Source organism: Peromyscus californicus, unplaced genomic scaffold (genome assembly GCF_007827085.1).
Source record: "Peromyscus californicus insignis strain IS unplaced genomic scaffold, ASM782708v3 Scaffold_5__1_contigs__length_169319896, whole genome shotgun sequence".
NCBI classification, from domain to species: domain Eukaryota; kingdom Metazoa; phylum Chordata; class Mammalia; order Rodentia; family Cricetidae; genus Peromyscus; species Peromyscus californicus.
In genome coordinates this window covers 129529489-129552496 of record NW_026294573.1, presented here as the reverse complement: position 1 = coordinate 129552496, position 23008 = coordinate 129529489, and the positions used below count along the sequence as shown (strand labels likewise).

Here is a 23008-nt window from a genome sequence, read left to right as displayed (position 1 = left end):
TTGGACACATACACACATGTACAAACATACACACAGAGACAACACAAATGCACGTTCATATGTAGTTTTTTTAAAGGAAACATAAAACTTTTTGAGTTGCATTCTTCTTAGAAATGATTGCTGAAAATTTTGACAATTTCATTAAAAATGTCTATTTTCCATTTTTCTCATCCTGGTGCCTTTGTGAAGAACCTAGGATTCATCTTCTTATGCTGATTGTTTTGTGCCTTTTTCCTAAGGCACTACTGAGAAATGATAGTTTCACCTCTAACATCTGCATCTTGGTCCTGTTGCTGCCCTCACAGGTCGGTTGCAATCCTAATGAAGATGTAGCCATATTTGCAGTGGACTCCCTGAGGCAATTGTCAATGAAGTTTTTAGAGAAAGGGGAACTTGCAAATTTCAGATTCCAAAAGGATTTCTTAAGGCCTTTTGAACATATAATGAAACGAAACAGGTAATATGGTTTTTTTAGTGGAATAATATCAGTAATATCTTACTATGTTCTAGGCCAAGAAAAAGAAATGGGTTGAATTTTATGTGGATACATATTTAAGCAATTACATTACTATTTTAGGTCTCCAACAATTCGAGATATGGTTGTACGGTGTATAGCACAGATGGTCAATTCTCAGGCTGCAAATATTCGCTCAGGATGGAAGAATATTTTCTCAGTATTCCATCTAGCTGCATCAGACCAAGATGAAAGCATAGTGGAACTTGCATTTCAGACAACAGGGCACATTGTCAGTAAGTATTCCTTAACTGTGTTGAGTGCAGATAGAAAAGCTAAATGTGTTCATTTGATTCGTAGTGCTGGGGGTTGAACTCAAGGCCTGGGGCTTGCTCGGCCAAATACACTAACAGTGAGCTTATCTCCGGCGGCTGGGGTGTGGGGCAAAGCATTTGGTTGATTCTTTTTTTTTTTTAAGATTTGTTTGTTTATCATGTATACAGTGCTCTGCCTGCATGTATCCCTGCAGGCCAGAAGAGGGCATCAGATCTCATTACAGATGCTGGTGAGCCACCATGTAGTTGCTGGGAATTGAACTCAGAACCTTTGGAAGAGTAGCCAGTGCTCTTAACTTCTAAGCCATCTCTCCAGCCCCAAGTCTTTTTTTTTTTTTTTTAAGACAGGGTTTCTCTGTATAGCCATGGCTGGACTGGAACTCACCCTGTAGACCAGGCTGGCCTCGAACTCACAGAGATCCACCTGCCTCTGCGTCCCGAGTGCTGGGATTAAAAGTGTGCGTCGCCACTGCCATGGTTGATTCTTTAGTGTTCTTGACCACTGTACCATCTCTCTGCCTTTGAGGGAAGTTGCAGAATTAAGGATGGAAGTTAATCTAGTATAATGACTAAATGTTTGCTGGACAAGCATGGTGACTGGAGTTTTGGTCTCCAGCACCAGTAAAAACAATCTGGGCACAGCCAGGCCCATCTGTAAACCCAGTTTGCGTTTATGTGGGGTGGGACTATCTTGGGTATCATTTAGTGAGTGCTTTTCTAACTATTAAGCATTTTACTTAAATATTTCAAGTAATAAAATGTCCTTGTAGGCATTGTTAAACAGAGGCATCCAGAGGATAGTTAATTCTGCATATCTATCCAACAAAAGTTAGAGTACACCTGTGACTTTATTATGTGGTGTTTATGTTGTGAACAAAATAGACACATCTCACTTGCCTCACTACTCAGGACAGGCTAGTCGTCAAGACAACTCAGACCCATTTTTCTTAGATGTCAAAATCCTTGACAACCTGTAAGAAGTATGTACTACATTAGAGGTTAATATATTTTGGATACAATTAAAATAATTGAAATGTGTAGTTATTTCTGTTTATTTTTCTCTGTTTTAGCTCTTGTATTTGAAAAGCACTTTCCAGCGACTATTGATTCTTTCCAGGATGCAGTGAAATGTTTATCTGAATTCGCATGTAATGCAGCTTTCCCAGACACAAGTATGGAAGCAATTCGACTTATTCGCCATTGTGCAAAATACGTGTCTGATAGACCTCAGGTATAGCATCATTTAGTAAACACAATCTTGCTGAGTAATGAGTATAATCTGAAGTCTATATTGGTTTGGAAACTTGGGGTATAGGAAGCATTTATTTTGAGCCCAAAATTAGTCTGAACTTGATTCTGAGTTAAGATGGCCAGGGACTATACTAGCCATTACTATAGCTGTCAGGTGTTCCCAGTAAATATATTTATTTGTTTAATTTTCGTACCACCAAATGGGGCAGGGAGTGTTACAGCTTTATATAGATAAGGAGACCGGTATGAGAAGTCTGAGTTGTGTCCATAGTGGCTTTGAGTCTGGCCTGTCTCTAAGCATCCACCCTGTCACCTGTCTGCCTGTGCTTTGCGGCACTGAAGTTCATTGGCCGTGGAGGAGTGTGTACTTAAGCACTGAAGTAAAAGGCTGCATTGACAATCTTGCTGATTTTACCTTGCATATCTGAAGCTATCATGTGCATACGTGGGGAGGGACGTATGTGCACAAGTGTATAAGTAGGTTTCCGTGGAGGCTGGAAGCATCTGATGCCCCTAGAGCTGGAGGTAACAGGCTGTTGTGGACCACCTCACAGGGGTGCTGGGAACCAAATTCAGTTTCCTTGCGAGAGTAGGATGTGCTCTTAACTGCTCAGCCATCTCTAGCCCTGTAAAGCCAACTTCTTTTTAAAAGTCTAGTCAAAGACTCTTCACAGACATTTGTAAGTCATAAGCTTTTTGTAAATTATTATGTATTAAATTTCTCACTTTTGATTGGTAAAGCACTAGTGTTTTTCCTGAGAAATATTAAACTGACTGTGTAAGAGGATTTTTCTTTGCCTTATGATTCCACCTTTCGTCTTGAAGGCGTTCAAGGAGTACACAAGTGACGACATGAATGTGGCGCCTGAAGACAGGGTGTGGGTGAGAGGATGGTTCCCGATTCTCTTTGAGTTATCATGTATCATCAATCGATGCAAATTAGATGTAAGAACCAGGTAACAATCCAGATTTGAAATTTCAGTTTTGAAGGACTTACTTTTATTCTAATTCACTTTTATTATGGATACACACAAGTTTATAGTTACCACAAAATTGTTTTGTTTTGTTTTGTTTTACCAAATATATTAAGAATTAGGGAGAGAGGGAGGGAGGAAGGGATGGATAGATAGATGATAGAGTGAGCGAGCTAGCTTGCCAGCCAGGTGGTGGTGGCACACGCCTTTAATCCCAGCACTCAGGAGGCAGAGGCAGGCGGATCTCTGTGAGTTCCAGGCCTCCTGGTCTACAGAGCAAGTTCCAGGACAGCCAGAGATACGTAGAGAAACCCTGTCTTGAAAAACCAAAAAAAGAAGGAGGAGGAGGAGAAGAAATATATGTATATATATAAGAGATAGGCACATTTTAGACTACATTAATATGTTTACTAGATATATTAGTGTAAAATGAAATATATTACTTAAATTCGTCTTTTACTCTGTTTTTAACTTCTGTGTTTAATGCTGTAAATATTTTTTTTCACTTGTTTCAATTCAGAGACTGCAATTAATGACAAAATTTCTTCCTGGTAAATGGTAGAAGCATTTTTAAAAATTAATTAGCTTTTTTTGTTGTTTGTTTTTGAGACAAAGTATCATGTAGCTCAGGCTGGTCACTCCCTCCCAAGTACTTATGCTTACAGAAGCCACAATGGCTAAAAGAATTTGTAAATGAATAGTCTTGAATTTTAACAAGTTGCTAAAGAAGTTCTCCGCCAAATAGTCTATCATGTGAAAGTATAAAGTAAAATGTTTGATAATGTTATTGATAATACTGAGTTTTATGAGAAACTTCTATAGTCTGAGTCCTACTTTTTAGATTATAATCTTATTTCATCAGAATTTCTGTTCTAACAAATACAGCTGTAAAAGTGAAACGTTCTTCAGGCTCTAATTCCCAGTTTAATTTTGATGGGTATAGTTTTAACGTAGGGGAGGAAGAGAGTCACTTCAGTCTCTACCCTGGTTCATAACATGCATTGGGTGCTGCAGGCTGCTGTGACCTTGCTAAGGGACTGAACATTACCATGCTTATCTTACATATCCACAGAACATGTTTTTTGAGAATCTACTACATGTGCTTGGCCTGAGGAACACAGCAGCATATGGCCTAGGCTCTGTACCAGTCCTTAGGAAATTTTCAGAGACATTTTTGTTTTAACTGACCATTTTAACACTTCCAGAAATAAAATTACCAGACAGAAGTTACATATAGGGAAAAGATAAACCTTTAATAATTTCACTAAAGTAGTATTTCAAGAAAGATAATAAATCAGAAAGGCAGTTTTTGAATATCAGTTTCAGTGCTTAAAAGCTTGTCAGTGTGATCTTTGGGTGGTTTATTTGTTCATCACATATTGACTTGCCTGAGTTCTTAGCACTGCCTAGAATATAGCAAGAACCAAGACATAGGCAAGCCACTTCCCTCATGGAGACTAGGCCTCAGTGGATTGGTTAGTCGAGCTTTTGTATGGGTACATTATGTGAACAGAGTTCATAGTGGTAGCTGAAAATCCCTATAACCCTTTGAAAAGGGTTTTTCTAACATCATTTTTCTTTGTTCTTAGACTGCTGTGAGTCCTTTTTTCCTTTCCCATAGTTCTGCAAAATCTGTCTTAGTCAGTGTTCTACTGGGCATCCTGACCATGGCAACTCTTGTGAGGAAAGCATTTAATTGGGTCTGGCTTTCTGTTCAGAGGTCTAGTCCATTATCGATCGGCATGGCAGGAAGCATGGCAGCATGGTGCTGGAAAGACAGCTGAAAATTTTTCATCCAGATCAGCAGACAGCAGGAAGAGAGAGACACTGGGCCTTGTTTGAGTATTTGAAACCCCAAAAGCCCATCCCTTGTGACACACTTCTTCCAATAAGGGCCACATCTCCTAATCCCTATCAAGTAGCTCCTCTCCCTAATGACCAAGCATTCAAATCTGTGAGCCTATGGGGGCCATTCCTATTCAAACCACTGCAGATTCCATGTACAGTTTTTAACAGCTGGACTGGTATGAGTGGGGAACAGAAAAATAAACAAACTTAAGGGCAGAGCCTTTGGAGTTTTTCTTTTCTAGATGATGTGTATCTTAAAGGAACCTGTTATTTTACAACTTAAATTGTTTTATATTCAATGTGCATTAACAACCAGTATTAACTTTTCCTTTTTTAGTAGCTTTGTAAACCTTTAAAGCTTCTTAGAAGTTTTGCTTCTTTGCATTACAGCTTTCCTAATTGTGTTCTGTTATTTAGGGGCTTAACAGTTATGTTTGAAATAATGAAAACATATGGCCACACTTATGAAAAACACTGGTGGCAGGACTTATTTAGGATTGTTTTCAGAATCTTTGACAATATGAAATTGCCAGAACAGCAAACAGAGGTAAGAGAAGAACAGTTTCTTAGCATAAAGTTGTACCATTCTTAGGTTTTCACTCAGTATATTTTAGTGTTTGAAACTAAACACACTGAACATAAAAGAATTCCTAGAATATGTTTCTTCAGTACGTGAGAAATAAGAATGTTTTCTTTTGTTAGCAAGGACACTATTTGGAAATAGGACTGAAGTAATGATTTAACTTGTATTGTCATTGCTTTCATTAAACTGTCAGCTTCTCTTCCATGTTTTGTTATAGTCATAACTAAGAAACCCCAGTAACTTTCATTAATATTGGATGCTAAGTTCTTGTTCAGTAAAGAATACAGAGTAAAATTAGCTTTATTTATTTCAATTTATTTTATTATAAACCACTTACAGAGTATGTATTTCAGACTCTGTGGCTGGAGAGCCTCATTTTCCCTCTCTGTCCTGTATAGCAATATTAAACGGAGACTTTTGTAATTATTTTAAAGTAATTTAGGAGAGGAGATTTGAGACAGGGTCTAGTGGTTGATGGACAGCATGAACTTCACTTCATGATCCCCTTTCCCCCCAGAAAGCCGAATGGATGACAACAACTTGTAATCATGCCCTTTATGCGATATGTGACGTATTCACCCAGTATTTAGAAGTTCTTAGTGATGTGCTTTTGGATGATATTTTTGCCCAGCTATACTGGTGTGTGCAACAAGGTAGGTCTATACCAGCTATGTTAACACCAAGTGTGACACGTGACACTGGAGATATGTAAATGAATTGTTCTTTTCTTTTCTAGACAATGAGCAGTTAGCACGCTCTGGTACAAACTGCTTAGAAAATGTGGTTATTCTGAATGGTGAAAAGTTTACTCTAGAAATCTGGGATAAAACCTGCAATTGCACCCTGGATATCTTCAAAACCACAATTCCTCATGCGTAAGATTTTATACAGGTCTACTTTATATTTGTATATTGACTGGGTTTAAAAGTGAGCAATGAATCAACTGTAAAAACTGTATGGAGTAAGTCATTTGTGAAACAAAATCTTCAGTGTGCTTTTCCAGAGTTTGGGTTATAATATGATGACTACTGGTATTATAAGATTTTATTTGAATGTATGACACCAGGTGATAGTTTGATTTCAAGCAACAGAGTCTTCCTTAACATATATTTCAGTTGCAATAGATTTATTAATCTAAAGAAAACCTGATTGTAAATACTACCCTGTACACTAAATTGTCATCTTTCTGTAAGGAATGAGTTTAGAGTAGTTTTTAATCAGTAAAGAAACCAAGATACATTAACACCTGGATTATTCATTGGATAGATTAGAATTCATGCCCGGCACAGCCCAGGGGCTCTCTCTGATTTGTATATAGCTTTACTTACTGTCTGAAATGTTTCAGTCTGCAGATAGACTCTTCCTGGAAACATGAAGTACACCCAGTGCTGATAGAAAGCCATATGAAAATTATCAGCTGTTCCACATTTTTAACTTTATGTCCTGTTTTGTAACATGAATTAAATCTGGTTATGGTCTTGAAATGCTCTTATAAGTAGTAAGAACATAAAGAGGAAGTAAAACACAAGTACACTAGAAAAATGGTCTGTACTGAAAGATGCACAGTGATTTCTTTGACCCACTTCCAGTTACATTTTCACACTTACCTGGAGCAGGGTGAGCAGCTGACAACTGAGACATGTCTGTCAGTGTACGTGTGCCTGTGTCAAAGATAGTACGAAGCCTTACCTGCAGCATTCCCGCTCCCTCCACCTGCCATGAGCTGTTTATATACATCTACTGCTACGCACGATTTTTAATTGGACCTGCATGTATTTTAGTTTAAGTTACACACTCATGGCCGTGTGTGTGTGTGTGTGTGTGTGTGTGTGTGTGTGTGTGTGTATCTTAATGGAAAGGATCTATTGCCAACTTCTTTATTGAAGTGAAATCATTTGTTGGCCTCTGTCTGGATTGTAGAGCTTATGCTTTTCAGAAAGGAGAATTTGATCCTTAATCATATTTCTTCTGCAAGCTCCTAATTCAGAGGTGGCAAGTTAACTTCTCTTTGGGACCTAATTGACTTAATTTTTCTATCTTTAAAAATATAGAATCTAAAAGTTTTATGAATTTTTATTTTTTGTAAGTTATAATTCTATGAGGTTTTTTGAAAAGTGTCAGACTTTTAAAACAAGCTTGCTTTGGGGTGCTATTTAAGACATTAAGTAAGTTTAAAATCCATGGCACTTCAGTAACTGTATTTTACTATAAAACTATTATCCTTATAATTATATTGAGTGCTGCTGAACTATTTTCCAGAAGTACATCTTTTAAAATTTTTACTAAATGGATTTCAGAAAATCGAATTCATCAGTAGTCAGATTAATTTTTTTTTCACTTTTTAAATGCCCATTTAAAATATGCTGCATGTGGCATAACTCTTTCCTGTGGCCCCAGTGACTGGTTTTTGTTTTGGTATCTTAAAGGCTCCTGACGTGGCGTCCTGCTTCTGGAGAGACTGCTCCCCCTTCTCCATCACCTGTGAGTGAAAAGCAATTGGTAAGTAAGTAAAGCCTGTTTGAAGTTGTCCATGGCAAGTCATTTAACTGTAGACCGAACTCCGTGTGTCACTGTCCTGGTTTGTCCCCTTGCTATTACACAGCACCTAATCCTCGGGAGTCTAGAAGCAACTGCGCTGCAAAGTGAGCAGTTAGTACCATGAGGGAAGCTGCCCTCTGCTTCCACATTGGCACCTTACTGTCACGTCCTTCCATGGCAGAAGGCAGAGGGGCGGAAAGAGCCTCTTTACGCTCTCAATTCCTTCGATACTAAGGCACCACTCTGTCCATAGGGCACTGCCCTCTTGTCAAATGACCTCTTACTATTGTGCATAGAGGATTAAGTTTTGAGCGTGAATTTTGTTTCCGAATTGCATACATACACTAATGATTGGCACATAAGAATGTTTGGGTACAAACATTTGAACCCTGGCAGTGAGACCAACTCTTTTTAAAAGATGGTGTCAGTTTCTTGTGTTGAAATCCTCAGATTAAAATTCCTGATATAATAACAGTTTTATATTCTGTTAAGTACCACGAAGAGGATACTTAAAATTACTGTTTTATATACAAAATAAAATGATTTCAAGGATTATAAATGCAGATAGCAGATTATATAGAGATTTTCTACACTAATTTAAAGATATTATTAAATCTTGTTTTATTTTAACAGTTTACTTTGATATAATTTCACCGTACAGAAAATAGTTGAGGAATTTCAGCGTGCCCTTCAGCCCATGTATTGATTTCCTATACACGGTTGTTCAGGAAGCACTTGACCAGCGTTAACTGAATTATTATTAGTCTTTTGACTTAAATACTGAGGACATGGGTCCTGTGTCTTAGCCAGGCTTCGCTGTCAGCTCCCTTATGCCATGTGACTGCTGTCCTGCTCCTGCTCTGTCACGCCCTCCTCTGCCATCTTCACACTGCCTTGCACACTCTACTCACGTGCTTTGTGTGCAAATATGATATCCTTTAACCACAACAAGAGTCACATCTTTCCTTGAAGATACCAAAAGGATAACTCAGATCACCACAAGCCAAACATCCTTGTTGGAACTCTTTTTATCTGATATGTAGGCTTCATTCTGATTCTGCTTTTTCCATTTTACCATAAACAGCAAGGAAAAAAAAAAAAAAACTAGATCACACTATTCACATTGGTTTTCTAGCCCTTGAAAACTTTAAAAAGATTTGTTTATGTGTATGTGTTCTATGTATTTGCCTACAGGAGATTTTGTGTTCCACAAGTGTGCAGGAGCCCATGGAGGCCAGAAGTGTTGCCAGGTTCCCTAGAACTTGAGTTACACATGCTTGTGAGCCACTATGTGGGTTCTGGGAATCAAACTCAGGTCCTCTGCAAGAACAGTCAGCAGCCCCTGGCCCTTGAATTTTAAACCTAGGAGACCATAGTAGCAGGATAGTACCTACTGACTTGTTTGCTTCCCACAGCTTTTAAATTTCTCAACTAATTGTTAATAGTTAAAACATAGATTACATACTAAAGTAGTATTCTGTTTCTTGAGAACTGTGGTATCTGCCACAGACTCATAATTGCTCCATACTTGATCCACTGGTGTGATCCACTAGACACCCTACACCACTTGTAGGACATCCTGTGCATGCCAGGAATGAGCTTTCTCTCCTCTGTGGATACTCCTCCACTACACAGGGTGTGGGAGTCTGTGGGAGACCAGCTCCAACCTGCTGTTCCCACCTATCAAAGGGTTCTTGGGTAGAGGAGAGAGGAATGAGGAAATACTAGATAGAAAGATAGAAAGAGACGATAAGAAAGACAGAGGCACAGGATAGCTTTGGGAGGGCCCTGGATCAATACTCATCCACAGTCCTTTATTGAAAAGGGCTTTTTATAACATGCCAAGGGGAGAGGCAAAAGACCTCTCCCTTACATGATCAAACACAACATACAGCCAAGTGTAGACCCTTCCAAACACCTGGTAAACACGCCTATGGTCAAATCATTTCCTTATGCAGCCCTGCTGGGTAAAGCAAGCTCAGATTCTCTGACTCTGAGTAAGGTCTTACTAGATAGCCTCTGTAGTCTCCACAACAAGGTAGCATGTGCAATATGGGTTTGTTTTCTGTCCCAAGGAAATCCTGAATGTGCACCATCTAGTTCTGTCCTGTTCTGCGTGTCACTTGCTCTCCACATAAACTGAGACTTGTGGGGAAGATGACGTCAGATGCATCTCACCAGACACCTCAGGCGTGGGTACCAAAGATGAGTCCCACTCATGTCTGGGCACTGCACCCTGACTCACCTTCCGATCTTGCAGCTGCTGCTGCTGCTGCTGCTGCTGCTGCTGCTGCTATTGCTGCTATTGCTGCTGCTGCTGCTGCTGCTGCTGCTGCTGCTGCTGCTGCTGCTGCTATTGCTGCTGTTTCTGCTCCCCATCAGCTCTGCCCTCAGCCTCTCTGTCTCGCCTCCTTAACGCCTTAGACCTTGCCAACATTGTGGGAATTTCATTCCTAGCTGAAGTCTTTCTTGCTGTGCACTTAAGATACATATTTTAAAAGTAACCTGCCACTATAAAAATAGATGTAATAAAAGTACTTATATGTATAAGAAAGAATTCAGTGCTTAAAATATACCAGTTTTTATCCTACCTCCCTGCTGCAACCCTACCCAATTTGTAGACATCCTTCCATTGTTTCCTATACATTTACAGATAGTTACTATTATATATATACTTAAAAGATTTTTAAATGTAAATACTATTTAGCATATCTAAACAATATTTTCACAGCTACAGGAAGAATTTCTCTTTACTTGACATTCAAAAATTTCTAAAATACAAATAATTTTACAACCCTGCTGTAACACAGTTTAACTATTACTATAAGTATTCCTATGTGTTTTTACTTTAAAATGTTTTTTGAAGTCATCATGGTCAAGTAAATACTCTTCTAGACTAAAACAGTTTTTTACTTAAAGCTGCTTATGTGTTAAAAAAAAAAAACTTCCTTAGATCACTAAAACCCATAACAATAATAATCCAGCTCTGTAATGTAGAATGCTTTATTGTTTAAAAATGTTTTCATAGGACTAGAGAGAGGCTCAGTGTTTGAGAGCAGGAGCTACTGCTGCAGAGGACCTGAGTGTCCCCAGCACCTGCAGGGAGCTCACAACTGTCTGTAACTTCAGTTCCAGGGGAGCCAACACCCTTTTCTGGTCTCTGTGGGCATCTGCACTCATGAACACATACACATAATTAAAAGTAAATCTTTAAAAAATGTTTTCATACTTAATCCTCCTATAGTAAATTTACATAGAGTTCCCTGTTTTATTCAGAACTGGAAATGACAGATCATAAGCTGTGTTTTCGTTTGACATGAAGCCAGTTAAAATCTAATTGCTTAGTACTGTTTCTGGGAACACAGGCCTCCACATCCCAGGTGAGGCCACACTTAGAGAAACAGCACAGTGCTTGTCCTAAAGCAATACACTGTTGTCACCAAGTAAAACAAAGAGGAATGTCAGCTACCCTTAGCTGTGTGACCCCACACTAGAGCATCCCATTTCCCACCTCTAATTCTTCACCTGTGAGGAAACCTGTCCAGAGAAGAAGAGCCCTGCTCAGGTCATTAAGCTTTTCCTCCATCCTGCTATTACAGCTCAGGTCAGACCGTGTGGGTCTGTTGAACTTACACCTGGCTTCTCTTGACCCCAAACTTCTATTTAGTCGCCTTCATACAGACCTTTCTGTCCTTGGTTCCTTGGGCAACAGAAGATACTTCACTAGCTACTCCCACAAAGGAAATTCTGATGAACCACATGAAATTTCCCTGCACTTTAACACCTGTGGGTTGGGTTGGATCTGGAACACATGTGGTCAGTGCTGACTAGTTTTGCATGTATCGTAACCTCAAATTCTTAACGTACCACGTGGATGGTATCAAGCCTGAACTCACAGAGGATCAATTTTTTTAGGGTTTTTTTTTTTTTGCTTTTTCTTTTGTTTTTTGGAGGTTTTGTTTTGTTTCATTTTGTTTTTGAGGCAGGATTTCTTTATGCAGCTTTGGCTGTCCCGGAACTAACTCTATAGACCAGGCTGGCTTTGAACTCACAGAGATCTGCCTGCCTCTGCTTCCCAAGTGCTGGGATCAAAGGCTTGTACCACCACCACCTGGCCTGGGTTTAGGTTTTTCAAGGTAAATTTCACTTTCTGCAGTCCAGGCTGGCCTCAAATTTGAGGCATTCCCCCTGTGTGAACCCTCAGCCATTGTCTTAAAGGTGTTCAACTTTTACCTATGTCTAGATAATTTAAACGGCAGGATATTTTCATGGATAATTTTTAAAAACTAGTATAATAGAAAATATGTGCCTCCTTGTAATGTGCTTAAAAATGAATTTATCTTTTTAGGATACGATATCGCAGAAATCTGTAGATATACACGATTCTGTTCACCCAAGGTCTTCTGATAACAGACAGCAGGCACCGCTGGTTTCTGTTCCTGCTGTGAATGAAGAAGTTAGCAACGTGAAATCGACAGCAAGTGAGTTATTTCTCTAAATAAAAATAAACTATACTTTATGTAGGTAAGAGTCGCTTTTTGATACACTTTTTTCGGGGGAGGAGGGTTCAAGGCAGGGTATTTCTGTATAACAGCTCTGGCTGTCCTGGAACTCCCTCTGTAGACTAGACTGACCTTGAACTCACAGAGATCCGCCTGCTTCTGCTTCTGAGTGCTGGGATTAAAGGCGTGCGATGCCACTACCCAGTTGTTACTCTTCTTAATACGCATATGCCATAGTTGGTTTCAAAATAACTTTTTACTCTGTCCACCCATGTGGACATTTCTGACAGATGTTCTCTTTCAAGGACTTCATTAACATCTGCAATGTCAGTTTTGATCACAGTGCCTTTGGCTAGTGTTTGTGTTGGGTGTACGGGTCTTCCTTCTCGATCCCTCTACATTCCAACCCCATTTTCTGTCTGTAAAGGTAGGAAGCTGCATATCTTCCTCTGCCTATCTGCCTGGGAACTTAGTAAAGGACCCTAACGCAGGAGCTCCCAGCTCAGAGGATCAAGCTTTCTACACTGCTGCCTACCCCATGTCTCCATGGACCACCTTCAGATTTTTCATCACCTTTGCCCAAAAATGGGACACTCTCATTTTTTGACACAGTTCAGTGTTGTTTGCTGAAAGCAAATAACACATAGGAAAGACTACATCTCTTTAGAAAAGAATGTGGCTTTAAGTACTTTTTGTAACACTTGAGTCTGTGACCAACAAGATGGCTTAGCAGGTAAAGGCACTTGGCACCAGGTCTGATGCCCTGCGTTTGGTCCATGGGAACTCTGTGGTAGAAGGAAAGAACTATGTCCTCAAGGTTGCCCCCTGGTCTCCACCTGCCAACACACACATGTATGTGCATGCACAATAAACACAAAATAAGTAAATGTAATAAAAAATTGAATTGAGACTATATTCACAGAACAGTGATTATTTGCAAATAAACAACTGAGTTGCATTTAGTACATTCGAATGTTGTACAAATACCACCTATGACTAAGCAAACATTTTCATCACCACCAAAAGAAAATCCCAGTCAGTAAGTAACCACTCCTTCCTCTCCTCTTATCTATCCCCCGGGCAACCACCATTCTGCTTCTGTGTCTGTGTCTAGGCTCTTCTGTGGGCTTTTTGTTGTTGTTTTTTCTTTTTCTTTTTTGGTTTTTCGAGACGGGGTTTCTCTGTGTAGTTTTGGAGCCTGTCCTGGATCTCACTCTGTAGCCGAGGCTGGCCTCAAACTCACAGAGATCCGCCTGGCTCTGCCTCCCGAGTGCTGGGATTAAAGGTGTGCGCCACCACGCCCAGCTTCTGTGGGTTTTATATGAATGGAATCATAGAATATGTGATCATGAGATTCATCATAGTATGAATCAGTAACTTTTTACTACTGAGTTAGCAATCCTTCCTATGTGTGTGCATATTTTGTTTCCCCACTCAGCTGCCGATTGACACTGAGTTTGTGCCACTTCAGTTATGAATAGTGCTAACGGGAATATTTGTGTTCAAGCAGTTTCAACACCTGTTTTCAGGTCTTCTGTAAATGTACCTAGAAGTAGAATTACTGGGCTGTATGCTAATTCTTTGTAACGTCTAAAGAACCTGCTGCTAAGCCCCTCCTGGGGTCCAGGTGCTACCAAGAGGCTCTGGTCTGGGATGTTTGGCTAATAAAATGAAGGGGTGAGTGCACAGTGATTGCCGTCATTGTGATAGGGATGATGAAAGAGACCTTGGGACTAGTGGGGTTCTTGTTTTAACTTGTCTTCAACCATAACAGCCAAATACCACATAGAACAACACTTCTAGAAAAATATCTGGATAGGAAACTTACAAATGTCTCAGTAAATAAATTTAACTTGCAAAAATTGGTGCCAGAAAAGGAATTTTATAGTAGATGCTTTTTATATTAGAAACTAAGGAGTTGTCAATCAGCAACTGCTGGAACTATTTCCCAAGATGGATTAATAAGTAAGTCTTCTTGGGCATCTGTTGCCCATCAGAAGAGGACTGAGATGTGGCCTTGCTGTCTGGCCCTTCCCTTCCCCGCCTGGCCCACACCAGTGCTGCCCAGTGCTCACAGCAGCTGGTGGCCAAGTTCTCTCTCTCAGCTTCTGCTTCTGCAGCTGCCTAACTGCATGGTCAGGTCGGTCGTTGAACAAAGGAGCACTCTCCTGTAATGCCGCCCTGGCTGACCAGTAGACGGAGGAGTGAAGTTTGTCTCTAGCTGGAAGTGGAAGGCTTTGTGGGGACACTTCTGAAACGGTTTAGTGGCAGTGTCCTTAACCTACATGTTTATGACTTCTTTACTGGTGGGTCAACTGAAAATAAGCATTAGTTTAATCTACAAACACACACGTGGACCAAGATAAACCTGTCATATAGCTAAACCACAGTATCACATGGTTTGATTAGAATCCTGGCTATCCTGCTTTCTGTTTGGTGTTGATCTAGTTCCTGTTGTTTCCTTATATGGGTTTTCATATTATTTTCAAAGATTAAAATTGGGCATCAGTAAAGGCTACTTACTTCAATAATAACCTAAATTGAAAGTAACCAATTAGAACACATACACTGTTCAAATCATGTAAGATAATTACATTTATTTAAACAATTCCTTTCCTAAATGTTTCACAGATACAAAGTTAACTTTAGCAAGTGGTACCTATAAACAAAGGCAGAATGTCTTCTCCAGTGTGAGATATGCAGATGACCTTCATACATAGTAATGTTTCCTTAGCGTTATAATGTCATAGAAATTATAAAGGATTCAAAATAATGTTTTGTTTGCATGTGCATTGGGGGGTTTCCTCACAGAATTCCCAGAACAAAAATTGTTTGCTGCCCTGTTGATTAAATGTGTTGTGCAGCTGGAACTCATCCAGACCATCGACAACATTGTGTTCTTCCCAGCCACAAGTAAGAAGGAGGATGCAGAGAACTTAGCTGCAGCCCAGGTAAGGAACTGTGAGGGCAGCTTGCCTGGGAGAGGAGGGAGGCAGCTTCAGGCTCTGGGTCTTAGACGGATAGTCAGGCTAGAGATGTCGTTTGGGAGACCTTCCTCATGTAGCTGCCATTCCGAACCCTGAGCCTAGATGATGTCATGAGGTATAAGAATGGCCATGGTCACAATTCCTGGTGACAAGGCGATTGGTAAGGACTCCACAGAAGTCACTGAGGTCCGAAGAGAAGCAAGGTCAGGTCAGAGTGGAAGTCAGATAAAGCAAATGTTTAAGGAAGGATTGACCCGTTAATGGTTTATAGGACTTGAGAAGCTCGACATTGAATTCAGTCTAACGCTGAGGACAAAAGCCTAGTTGTTGTAGGTATAAGAAGAGGAGTTGGAGACTGTGTGTAATAACTCTGTTCAGGAGTTTGCTGTAAAGAGGTCTGAAAAATGGAGTGATAGCTATAGGAGCATGAGGGGTCATGAAAGGGGTTGCTTTGTTGTTTCCCAGGTTGGTGGAGTGTCAGTGTGCTTATTGATAAGAGCTTCCCACCAGAGATAGAAACCAAGGTAGAAGGGGGAACACTGTACAGTATTTCTGAGTGACTGGTATCCACAGAGTCTCACTGGGGTTATACTAGTCCACTTGTGCTGGAGGGTGGGAAAGGATGCCCGGTCCAGAAAGGTTTGTGCACTTGGTCAGGGAGGGGTTTGTTGAGAGGAAAGACCCCACACCATGTGAGTCTGGGAAGAATGCTTTAAACCCAGGGTATGTGAGCCCTTGAGCTGGCCATTGAGAAACATGGAGAAATGCTGGAGGGTCTGAGCCTGTTGCCCTCAGTCCTACCGCCTTTATGGATGCAATCACAGAGGAGGTAGTTTGCCCTCACATTACTAGAAAAAGAACAGGGATCCTGCAAGAGTAGTTAAAACATTATTCAGAAATGCAAAACTGCTTGAGAGGAGAAAGAGCTTGTGAACTACAGAGGTGGCCAAAGACCACAGGCCTGGGACAGCCAAAGCCTGGTGTCGGGGTTCCAGGAAGATTCTGTGACAGTGGGAGGGGTGCTGGTACCAGATGCTTAAAAGAAGGCAGATGTTTTCTACTTTGTTAGGATAGGATTTGCTTGGATAGGAAGTGGGAGCTGGAGAGATGGCTCAGAGGTCAAGAGCGCTTGCAGCTCTTGGCAGAAGACCCAGTTTGATTCCAAATCTCCCCTCAGGGAGTTCACAGCTTCCTATATATCTGGTTCCAGGGGATCCAGTACTCTCCTCTGGCCCGTGTGGACACCTGCATGCACATGGTGCACATACAGATGAGCAGGCACACACATATATCCATAAAGATTGAAGAGAAGAAGGTTGGGAGCCTTGAGTTTTAGTTTACTAACACTGACTGAAGCATGTCTTGTGGCGTTTTGTTTTCCAAAGAGAGATGCGGTAGACTTTGATGTTCGAGTTGATACTCAAGACCAAGGAATGTACCGCTTTTTAACATCACAACAGCTTTTTAAGCTACTGGACTGCTTATTAGAGTCACACAGATTTGCAAAAGCATTTAATTCCAACAATGAACAGAGGACTGCTCTGTGGAAAGCAGGTAAGCTATCCTTGTCTCAGTGTGGCATGTGGTGGTGGGAACTTCCTGAGTGATAATAAGGAGATATAATTTAGCACCCAGGTCTCCTGTCAGCTAGAAGCCAAGTAACCAGCTGACTGCACTCACCCCCATGCAGTCCGCCTCTGGGGACCACTGACTGCACTCACCCCCATGCGGTCCGCCTCTGGGGACCACTGACTGCACTCACCCCCATGCGGTCTGCCTCTGGGGACCACTGACTGCACTCACCCCCATGCGGTCTGCCTCTGGGGACCACTGACTGCATTCTCCCCCATGCGGTCCGCCTCTGGGGACCACTGACTGCATTCACCCCCATGCGGTCTGCCTCTGGGGACCACTGACTACATTCACCCCACTCAGTCCCCCTCTGGGGACCACTGACTGTATTCACCCCACTCGGTCCGCCTCTGGGAACCACCTGATGTGTGTTTTCCTCGGATTGTGCTGGCTGCCTTTGTGTTGCTAGTTGGCATAACACAAACTCCTTTGAGAGAGAAAGTTAAGTCCAGTTCCACATGGATTCTCCATACTATTAGAATGACTTTGTTTCCCTAGGAGTGGCCATCCCTCAGAACCAAAAGGAATGATTGTGGGTGAGGAAACCACATTTTTTTAGGAAATTTAGCAGGTTTGGATAAAAAAAATAAGCTTTGTATAAATTACACTGACATTTCTATATTTAAGAAATAGTTGTCATTACCTCTTCATAGGAGAGGGTCCTCAGAACATAGCCAGGAAAATAAAGGAGGAGGCTGTGGTCTAGTTAGCATCAACTTCTGCATCCAATAGAATGCTGGCTGCTGTGTAGTCCATGACAGGTTCAGCTAGCATGGCTTTGTTTATCCTCTTCCCTTTACAACCCAGAGAGCTGAACTCTGCTGTCCCCACCCCAGTTGCTGATACCTGACTAGGACAGTCCTTCTCCTCTGCCCTTCCATGGTTCTGGCTTACAAACAGCCCTCCCTCTCATTCCCTCTGATGATGGAGCCCCGCCAGAGCTCTGCACCTGCAGTTCTGCCTGCAGGGCTCCAGGTGTAATTCTTCAAGGGTGTTCGCTTCCCCAAACTGTTTTATATCTAAGGTCTGGAGCATTGGTTCTCAACCTTCCTAATGCTGTGGCCCTTTTTAATACAGTTCCTCATATTGTGGTGACCTCTCAACCATACAATTATTTTGTTGCTACTTCATAACTAATTTTGCTACCGTTAAGAATTGTAATGTAAATATGCGACCCCAGAGAGGTGACAACCCACAGGTTGAGAACCGCTGATCTATAGAGGGTCTGCTTTGCAGGCAGCCAGTGCTACACAGGCAGAATCTGCCTCCTCACAGGCTGTGTGACCTTTCTGTAAGGGGCCTTCCCACTCTAACTCAAAAAACGTCTCCTTCTGCAGGCTTCAAAGGCAAGTCCAAGCCCAATCTTCTAAAACAGGAGACAAGCAGCCTGGCCTGTGGGCTGCGCATTCTCTTCCGGATGTACATGGACGAGAGCAGAGTCGGTGCCTGGGAAGAAGTCCAGCAGAGGCTGTTAAAGTAAGGCTCTTGGATGGTGGCTGTGTGGACCTGAAAGGGACAGTAGCAGCAGCAAGCAGCTAGCTGAACCTTAGAATCTGGAAGCCTCATTTCAAGGTCAATGTCAAAATTAAGTCACCTTCCCCTGCATACTGGGCATCTCGCCTGTGACCCAGGCTGCCTGTGAATACCTGTGTTTGCTTCCTGGGTGTCTGGGACTGCAGCAGCACCTGGGCCTACCTGAGGTAAACGCTGTTCTGCGTCCACCCAGCAGCATCTGAGCAGGTCATGTCTAACATACAGGACAAAGGGAAATCTTCATCGTCAGAACCTTGAGTCCTTCCAAAGCCGTAAGAAAGGTCTCTCTTGTAGAGCAGTCGTGAAAATGAAAGGTTGCCTTATCCGCCTGCATTTGTTTATTAAACTATTTGAGGTTTTGTTATTGTTATTTCTAGGTTTTTCCAGACAGTTTCTCTGAGTAGTCCTGGCTGTCCTGGAACTTGCTCTGTAGACCAGGCTGACCTCCAACACAGAGAGATCCACCTGCCTCTGCCTCCCAAGTGCTGGGATTAAAGGCGTGCGCCACCACCCTGCTGGAGTTTTGATTAGTTGAATTTGTTTCATTCTGTTTTACTATTGATGTTTTACTTATTTAAATAAGTAAATTTAGCTTGTGCTGGGACTGAACGGTTATTTAGGAAAGAGTGCTCGGGCATTGCTCATTCCTGTCCTGAGAGCAGGGGTTCAGTGTGTCTCACAAATCACAAAAACTAACTAGGTGCAGAGGAGTCTGAGCCTCATAATCAGTGAAGGGCAAAGCCACCAATGAGGACCCAGGTCTCAACATCAGGCCTGCACACCTGCTATCTATCTCACACAGGGACTCTGAGTGAAAGACAGACAGACAATGGAGAAGGCGTGTTTCCCCAACAGTTCCCAGTAGAGTCCTTGAATGTTTTCTTTCTTCCTCATTTGAAAACCATGTCTTGGTGCTCCAGTTAATAAAAATGGGGTCCAGCCAGTTCAGCAGTAGTTCCCATCCACCGGCCTCTTTTGTCCAGTCGTCGTGATGCAGTATCTAAAGGCAGCCTTCTCTTTTGCAGCGTCTGCAGTGAAGCACTGACGTACTTCCTCACTCTAACGTCCGAAAGTCACCGCGAAGCCTGGACTAATTTACTTCTGTTGTTCCTAACTAAAGTTCTAAAGATCAGTGATAACAGGGTAAGTGTGAGGCTTCCTGTCCATCCCCGTCCCTTGCAGTAGAGGAGTCACTCAGAGCCTAGGCCGTATACTACACTGCACCTAGGCTATGCAAACTCACTTAGCTTTGTTTTCTAAGCAGCAGTTCAATTAGAGGTGGAGTTAGAATCCCATCAGACCGTAATTGATAAGCTCCTCCTCAACACTGAAATCCCCACTATGACCCCTGGAGTTACTAAAATTCCCCCAGTTGAAAACAGGTCTCCAGTCCACACAGTGTGACCTTGACCTGAGCCTCTGCCCCACCATGTCTGGTTCTTGTTGAGCCAGTGTTCCAGGTGACCAGAGTGAACAATTTAGACCAGTAAAAATAAAGATAAAAATTATAAGTAAATGTGTACATGCATACATTTACATATAAATCATAAACAAATATTTTATTGCAGTTTTAAAAAAATGTACATGTCAAAATTTTGTTAAGCAGCTTACAGATTAGGAGCCCTAAATTTCAAATGGCCAAGTTAGGTCACCTGATACTTGAAACTTTAGACTAGCATAGGAGAGCCTATGGGGGCAGGGCCACTCAGTGCTGTCAGGTGTCTGTCCTGAGTCATGGTCCCTGGGTCCAGATGCATCTGCACCTGTGCTGAACCAGATGAGGCCTGGAGTGTGTGTCTTCCCTCACTGTCTGTTCTCTGGCCAGTGTGCTTGCTGTCTGCTTCCCTGTGTCTGGGGCAGTGTGGAAGAGCATGAGGGAGAGAAAAGAGCAAACCAGAGCTCAGATGAAGGATTAAAGCAAAAATAAGTCCAAGTATACCACTGGACCTATAAAAGTGGAATGTCATGTTGCAGTTGGTATTAGCCAGGGTTCTCTAGGGATTTGTGTGTGTGTGTTAGAATGGGTTATAGGCTGTGGTCAGATTGTCCAATAGTGGCTCTACCCACAGAAAGGCATTATGGGCTGCCAATAGAAGGTATGACCCAGATTTAGGGTGGGTCTTCCCACCTCAAATGATCCAACCATTTTGAAATGCTAGGTTGAATCTCCCCTTAAAACTTAAGAATTTGCCGGGCGGTGGTGGCGCACGCCTTTAATCCCAGCACTCGGGAGGCAGAGCCAGGTGGATCTCTGTGAGTTCGAGGCCAGCCTGGTCTCCAAAGCGAGTACCAGGAAAGGTGCAAAGCTACACAGAGAAACCCTGTCTCGAAAAAAAAAAAAAAAAAAAAAACTTAAGAATTATATTTAAAAATGCAATTTAATAACTCATACATTGTAAAAACTCATTTTCTTCCCTATCCTGCTTGCTTTTGCTCAACATACAGGAGAAGCATGTTCATTTATTGTGTCAGATACGTAGTAGAAAATGTTTTTGAAAACAGCAAAGAACCAAGTGGCCTGGGTTTGTGCCTAAGTCTTTTTGTTTGTTTTTTAATTCCTTTTAGGCTTTCAGTTGTATAATGCATGTCCTTAGCACTTGGGCAGACCCACCTCTCTGCGATCAGGGTCCTCCCCAGCTGCTCTAGCTCCTAAAGGAAGTTTAGCATCTGTGGTTTGTAATACAAGCAGTACTAATGGAGACACTCTCTCCTCCCCCAGTTTAAAGCTCATGCATCATTCTACTACCCTCTCCTATGTGAAATTATGCAATTTGACTTGATTCCTGAACTTCGTGCTGTTCTTAGAAGATTTTTCCTGCGAATTGGAATAGTTTTTCAGATATCACAACCACCTGAACAGGAACTTGGAATAAACAAGCAATGATGAGAACTAAATATTTTTCTGTTGGTGTTTACATTCCTCCGCTCTGTAAAAAGGACCTTGGAGCAGAGGTTTCCTACCTGAAAAATTGTTTCTCTGAATTGCAGTGTCTGAGAATTACTGGTAAAGATGCTTACAGCTATAACTCAGTCGGAACACTCCATGCGGTCCCTTTAGTAGTCTGGTGGCTTCTCTGTCATGTTGGGCTTGTGTTGAACAGAAAGCCTGTTCAGTGTCAGCTTACCTTCATGGGTCCTTCCCTGTCCTCTGAGCAGGGTGAGCCCCACACTTTTGGCAGGTACGGAAATGAAACTTACCCAAAGAAGTATAGATATAAAGATGGAACTTCTGCAGGAAGTACAACTCAGGAGAGCTGTATTTTGAAGGATAAAATGTTTATAATTGGGGGGAAGGGAGAAAATTATTGCTCATGGTAAAAGATATTTAGCAACTATGGTATTCTTACTCTGAAGATTTTTGCACACTCAGGCTATCTGAGATACTGGGAATCATCATCTTTCTGTGAAAATGTACAGAGATGCAGGTCTGTAATATAAAAATCTTAAAACATATTGTTCCTCCTGCACTGTTTTATTTCTTTATTTTCTTATCTACTTGCTAAATACCCATAATATTTTGTCAAATGCACTAAAACATTTGGGTTGAACTTTTGTCTTTTGGGGGTGGGGTGGTCATATTGAGGGCTTAGTATGCCCTGAATCTGTTATGACCAATGCTTGTCAAGATCCCAACAGGAGGGGAAACCACCAGGTAGAAGACATCCGTGCTGACAAGAACTACCGGTACCATACTCCTAGGGCTTTAAAGATGAGCCATTAAAGTAGATGACTTTTTCACAGACTGAAACTTGAATCACTGCAAAATGAATCTAGGTTGCTGTCACTTTTTCTTTTGGGTGGCGGGGCTTGATGTAGATTTTCTTCTATGTACAGAATTTAATGTTGAATATATTAAAATAACAAATCTGGCATGGTTTGGGGAGGTTAGATTTACTGGAAATGTATTCATACTGTGAATTGTGCTCTGATGGTTAAAATGAGAAGCTTGTCAAGCATTCCATATTAACAGTGGATGTAGAAAATTTTTTCAGATGGATAAAATGTATATGGTACAGATGTAAAGTTTTCTATGTAAAAAATTCTGTACAACTTTCTGTACAATATTGATTCTCATCTGGCATATCTAATCAGGTTATAGGTCAATAAAGTTTTTGAATTATTTCATCAGTGCAGTTAAAACTGTGTAACCTACAGCCCTGTTTGCATTGATTTTTTTTTTTAAGTCCAAACTCTGAAAATGATATATTTTTAGCTACAAAGACACTTCTTTGCAGTCTATGCATTAGGTCCTTCAACTTCTTTACTTTTTTTTTTCCTTAAGATTTATTTATTTCGTGTATGTGAGTGCTCTATTGACTTTATTCCAGAAGAGGGCATCAGATCCCACAAAGATGGTTGTGAGCCACCATG

The 23008-nt window shown here is 41.4% G+C and overlaps 1 protein-coding gene across 1 annotated transcript in view; it reads left to right on the top strand.

The window, feature by feature from the left end:
- Positions 1-22762, top strand: part of Arfgef1 (ADP ribosylation factor guanine nucleotide exchange factor 1) — a 104093-nt gene extending 81331 nt beyond the window's left edge. Inside the window, exons 26-39 of the mRNA XM_052715147.1 lie at positions 306-457; positions 578-750; positions 1860-2020; positions 2866-2996; positions 5280-5409; positions 5963-6098; positions 6182-6320; positions 7872-7944; positions 12332-12464; positions 15297-15436; positions 16858-17026; positions 18442-18580; positions 19663-19780; positions 21357-22762. Of these exons, the coding sequence (XP_052571107.1) occupies positions 306-457; positions 578-750; positions 1860-2020; positions 2866-2996; positions 5280-5409; positions 5963-6098; positions 6182-6320; positions 7872-7944; positions 12332-12464; positions 15297-15436; positions 16858-17026; positions 18442-18580; positions 19663-19780; positions 21357-21521 (1959 nt within the window). The 3' untranslated portion in view covers positions 21522-22762. The remainder of the gene's footprint in view (positions 1-305; positions 458-577; positions 751-1859; positions 2021-2865; positions 2997-5279; positions 5410-5962; positions 6099-6181; positions 6321-7871; positions 7945-12331; positions 12465-15296; positions 15437-16857; positions 17027-18441; positions 18581-19662; positions 19781-21356) is intronic.
- The last annotated feature ends 246 nt before the right edge of the window (positions 22763-23008 follow it).